General features: G+C 42.3%; 1 protein-coding gene across 1 annotated transcript; it reads left to right on the top strand.

Annotated features, from left to right (window-relative positions):
* The first annotated feature begins 663 nt into the window (after window positions 1–663).
* On the top strand, window positions 664–4,639 carry LOC117529252 (phospholipase A2-like). The gene is made up of 4 exons (XM_034191986.1): window positions 664–767; window positions 853–1,003; window positions 1,081–1,214; window positions 4,433–4,639. The coding sequence occupies exons 1-4, from the start codon at window positions 719–721 to the stop codon at window positions 4,549–4,551; spliced, it is 453 nt and encodes a 150-aa protein (XP_034047877.1). The 5' UTR covers window positions 664–718; the 3' UTR covers window positions 4,552–4,639.
* The last annotated feature ends 386 nt before the right edge of the window (window positions 4,640–5,025 follow it).

Raw genomic sequence — 5,025 nt, 5'->3', positions numbered from 1 at the left:
TAATTTTTCGAACCGTGTCCACTTCGATGTGTCTCACAGGTTTAGAAAAAATTTTGATCAAACAAAGTGCCAGTCTCTCAGCAACTTCTCAGACAAAGGAATTCCGACGAGGGGCTGGACGACTCCTCCCACAAGGAGTGCTCACAGGCGAATGACGTCACCGACAGGCGTGGAAAAACTCACGCATGCGCACGAGGGTTCAAGCATGTCTGACGTAAAAACATATGAATGAAATCCATATAGTTTTGAAAAAAAATAAAAAGGACCTATACTTTATGGACAGCCCTCGTACATGTGATTTCTTAGGGTTTTTTTTAAAATAAATTTGCAACAATAGAAAAGTTTTTTCATGTTATTCATGTTGTCATTATGGAATATTATGTGTAGAATTTTGAGGGCAAAAAAGAATTTGCTCCATTTTGGAATAAGGCTACAACATAAAATGTGTCAAACAAGAACAAGATGGAGTTAAGATCCAGGATTGCTATTTTTACACCTTTCAGGCTCAGGTATCAGGTGGTTCACAGGGTGCAGGAGTTTTTACTCGTCTTTGACATATGTTTGTTTCTCACTGTCCTCGTGTCTCTTGGCGTGTGAACGTGTGCAGCATGGACAGCTGATGGTGCATCTCGGTGCAGTTCCCAAGGTCTTATTTTGTATATATAAAAGAGCTCCATTGAGTCAGAGCTACTTTGTGAGTGGATGTGTGATTGACACCATGCAAACCCTCCACTGTTTCTTTCTCTTGGCTTTAAGCCTCTCTGCTGGTGAGTCAAACTAAGAAAAACTGTCAACTCTACACATTTTGTCATTTATTGAAAAATCTGAAGATCTCTAATGCTTGTTTTCCAGCCCAGGCCATCTGGGAAAACCAGGCGCTAAACCAATTTAGAAAGATGATCCTGTGTTTGTCACCCGATGTCTGGCCTGGTCTGGACTACGCTGACTATGGCTGCTACTGTGGTCTTGGAGGCTCCGGCACACCTGTGGATGATCTGGATCGGTCAGTCTTCAGACACACCTTACAATCTGGATCATCCTGAATGCAAGTTTAAAAATGTCTTAATTTTGAACCCTCAGTTGCTGCCAAGTACATGACCAGTGTTACAGTGACGCAATGCAGCACACAGACTGCTGGCCTATCCTTGACAACCCATACACTGAGTTTTATGACTACACATGCGATGAGGCAAACAAGAAGGTCACCTGCACCAGTGAGTAATCTACAATAAACATCCTTTGAACTTGTTCTTGCACTCATAAAACCTTGGGTGTTTTTTTTTTTTTGCCTGGTAGTTTTGTTCATTATGGGAGGTGTGAAAATGAACTCTGATGCAGACCAGACAAGAGGTTCATTGTCTGTCTGAAAAGTTGGGACTTGGTTACATTCCCAGTGGGCCGTGGTCCCGTTCAGTTGTGGTGAGAATGCAAACCAAACCAATAGAACAAATAGTTGACCCATTTAGGAGTTTTTCTTATCAAAAATACAGCAGAATGGAGTCGTGACTCAATGAAGAACCAAGAAAAGTATATTGAGATAAAGTGTTCAGCAAACAAAGAGTTTTCACCAGTCTGTAGGACAGTGTCTCATAAAAAGCCCCCAAAAAACTAAAACCTCAGTGGGATGAAGCACATCAAGATCTGGCATAACGCTCATCTTATGGCCCGGTCACACGGCATACGACGGTTCCTGAACGAAGGGAAAAAAGTAAAAAAGTCACAAATTGTTGAGAAAAGGTGGACGAACGAGCTTTATCACTGAATAGCCTGCGAATCAAGAGTGCAAAAGGAACGAAAGAGGAGCAAAACGAAACCGAAGCTAACATTGATCTCGAAGCTTTAAACGAAATGTGCCTAGAGCCACTGCTGGAGCAGTGTGTGTCTGCATCCTGCTCTGTGTTCAGGACTTTGCAGTGGGACGGAGCTCTGTAGTGCCTGAGCCCTGGAGAAGCTGCAAACAGAAGCACAAAATTCCGACCCACTGTGGAGATCTGTGTGCACGTCGCTGGATCATTGTATGAATTGAAAGAATGTAACCATGTTTTCTGACATGCACTTTAATGGATGGATCCCTGCCAGCTCATGCACACACACACACACACACACACACTGTGGGCTGTGTGGATCGTTTATCACAGACTCGTGCACGTTGGATCACACACGCTGCAGGCTGTATGGATCAAACCTGTTCACGTGCGAATGTCCGCTGCTGCTGGAACTTTTTCCACACTTGATGCTCAAAGTCACGCTTCTGTAAACTGCCGCCTGGTTTGCACAAACCGAGGCACAGTTCGCTCTGAGAGATCACAGTAGACAACACAAAATATTATTACGTGAAGAGGTGATCCTTGATAGCTGTGTATTTGTTCACAGTGGGGAGCTTTGCAGGAGTGCAATCAGCCTGCTGATCAAGGATCACCTCCTCAAAACGTTTGAACTGTCAGACTGAAAGGCCCAGCAGGCTCTTCTCTCTGCACAGGCTGGAGGGCAGCAAGCCCTTCAGAGTTCATGGACAGAATGCTGCAGTTCCTGACAGGACACCGGCCGGACTTTTTGTGCAGCAACTCTCTCCTTGATCATGGACTGCCATGCGCTGGCGGAGGAGGCCGACATATTCTTCCTGGCCGGCCATCACCACGGAATTACAGCAGCCACACATCACATGCAGCAGCAGAAGCCCTACACCACACACCAGCTCGGCCGCGGAGGAGCTGCATCTCTCCACCACAGCAGTGCTCACAAACTGGCTTCTGCACTGTATGAAAACATTCAGCTGGTCTAACGAAGTCGAACTAAACGCTAATGTTACAAAAACTAAGCAAATGATAAAAAGCCATCAAGAACGCCAGCAAAATGAAATACAGACAAATTTAGGTTTTCGGTGGCATTCATTCCAATTTTTCGTCAGTTTAAAAATCCTGACAAAGCTGCAGGAATGAAGCTGCGCGAAGGTTAAATGATGCCAACCAAAGTCAATGAAAGTCCAGATTTCTTGTTTCGTTTGGGCTTTGTTGCCCTTCGTTAAGTGCTGTGTGACCGGGCCTTTAGCACCTCGGTTCAACAGCTTCCTGAAATTGTAGCAATGACCTAAACCCTAGAACTTTTTTGACCAATTGACGAGACGATATGCTCACATGTGGCTTTTGTGTTCATGTTAGCAAAACGTGCAGCATGGTATGAATGTGGCTTCTTGTTCTGGATCAAACAAAGGAACTGGAAGTGTGAAAGCACCCAAAAAAAGAGGTCTGTTCATTACAAAATAGGTCATTTTACTAGGTAGCCAAGCTAGTTGCCATGTGATCTCTTGTCCCAACTATGCTAGCTTGCTGGGACACTGTCCAGATAACAGTAGTTCAAATAAATGTTATCTATAACATCCACTGTTAGTCTAACTGCAAACAAGGTGATATTTTTTTGTAGAATAGTTTCTGCTCAGGTATATCTGGGTTTTGTAAAACTGGATTATGTGACATAGCTAGCTAACATGATAGCCACCATATTTTGGACACTGCTTGTTTATATTCAAGGACAGCTGAGAGGCTTCAGGTGAACTTTAGAGGAAAGTGGTTGGATGAAGAGAGGAGGCTTACTGAACTTCAACACTCACCAAAAAGTCTATTTCTCCAAATAAAATTTAAATGTCAAGAAAAGTTCTTTCTGTACATTTTACTTAGATATTACCACACAGCATAGCATTTTGTACGGTACAATGGACACATTTTCAGTAACTTTTGTCAATATTAGCCACATTTTGTTTTGTTGTTGAGGTTTCCCCATGATGTCATTTGGGATTCCAGTTCCTTACTCCCCACACAGGGAACAGTTAGGATTAGGTCTACTAGATGATACTGTATTCACATATAATGCCATATTTCTCCTTCATTATAACATACTGTGTTAATTTAAATCAAGGTGCAGTTTTCTATCGTGTAATGATGGGTGTCAGTGTGATTTAATTTAATTTCATTTATATAGCACCAAATCACAACAAACCTGCCTCAAGGCACTTCACACAAGTAAAGTCTAACCTTAACAATCTCCAGAGCAAGCAAACAGGCGACAGTGGTAAGGCAAAACTCGCTCTGATGATTTGAGGAAGAAACCTCAAGCAGACCAGACTCAAAGGGGCGACCCTCTGCTTGGGCCAGGGATTAAAGAAAAAGTCTGTTTTTGATATCAATCAATCAATCAATCAATTTTTTTTTTATATATATGGGACCCTACGCAAAACACAAGTGGCTAATAGTACAGCACTCATTGGTAGTTATACTACCAATAGACAATACAAGAAATTATACAGGAAATTTTGGGAGATTTTGTGTGTGTGCGCTACTTATCAAATTTATCGTTTGAGGCTTACACCACATGGTGTTGCTTTAGCTTAATGCAGCGCTTTTTACAATTCAACCACTGCTCATCATCTCTTCTTCAGACAATAACGGTGCATGCGAGATGTTCATCTGTGAGTGTGACCGGAAAGCCGCCGAGTGTTTTGCTGTATCACCTTGGAACCCAGATCACGAGGACCTGCCGAGTGAAAACTGTCAGTGAACACCAGCTTGAAATATTCAGCATTATTCAGTTGTAACACTGGATTTATTGGTTTGTCTGTTCAGATCTGACTCAGAAACAGTCGAAAAACCTTTCACCGCAATTTCTGCACTGCTCGATAGTAACTACAACAATTACTCCACAAATCACTTTTCACGATGAGCACACTCAAATCTCTATATCTTGTTTACTGATGTGTGATGAGGCTGAAATAATTTAAGGGCATAAGCTTGAACATGTTGCTTGTTTTCTGGTCTATGCTGTTTAGAATAATAAATTATGTTCTTTGATTTTTCTTAACATATGGCAACTTTTCAGAGTTTTCTGAAATAAGAATAAATTTCTTTGAGCAAAAGCAAAGCATTTGGATTTGTCATTGTAGCGTCTTTGTTGTGTGTTGGGTGGTGTGGCTGGAGGTTTTGGTGTTTTTTCTTTTCTTTGCTCCTCAGGTGGCATGGAAGCTGATTTGTCTGT

Source organism: Thalassophryne amazonica, chromosome 17, assembly GCF_902500255.1.
Source record: "Thalassophryne amazonica chromosome 17, fThaAma1.1, whole genome shotgun sequence".
In the NCBI taxonomy this organism is placed as follows: domain Eukaryota; kingdom Metazoa; phylum Chordata; class Actinopteri; order Batrachoidiformes; family Batrachoididae; genus Thalassophryne; species Thalassophryne amazonica.
The sequence above is the reverse complement of the archived record's forward strand: the minus strand, read 5'-3'. Positions and strand labels throughout refer to the sequence as shown.

What these genes read in the sequence shown, in the direction of transcription:
- LOC117529252 (XM_034191986.1), top strand. Translation starts at nt 719, where the DNA reads ATGCAAACCCTCCACTGTTTCTTTCTCTTGGCTTTAAGCCTCTCTGCT. An exon ending in GGCTTTAAGCCTCTCTGCTG is followed by an intron (nt 768 to 852) that starts GTGAGTCAAACT and finishes CTTGTTTTCCAG; the next exon opens with CCCAGGCCATCTGGGAAAAC. An exon ending in CCTGTGGATGATCTGGATCG is followed by an intron (nt 1,004 to 1,080) that starts GTCAGTCTTCAG and finishes TTGAACCCTCAG; the next exon opens with TTGCTGCCAAGTACATGACC.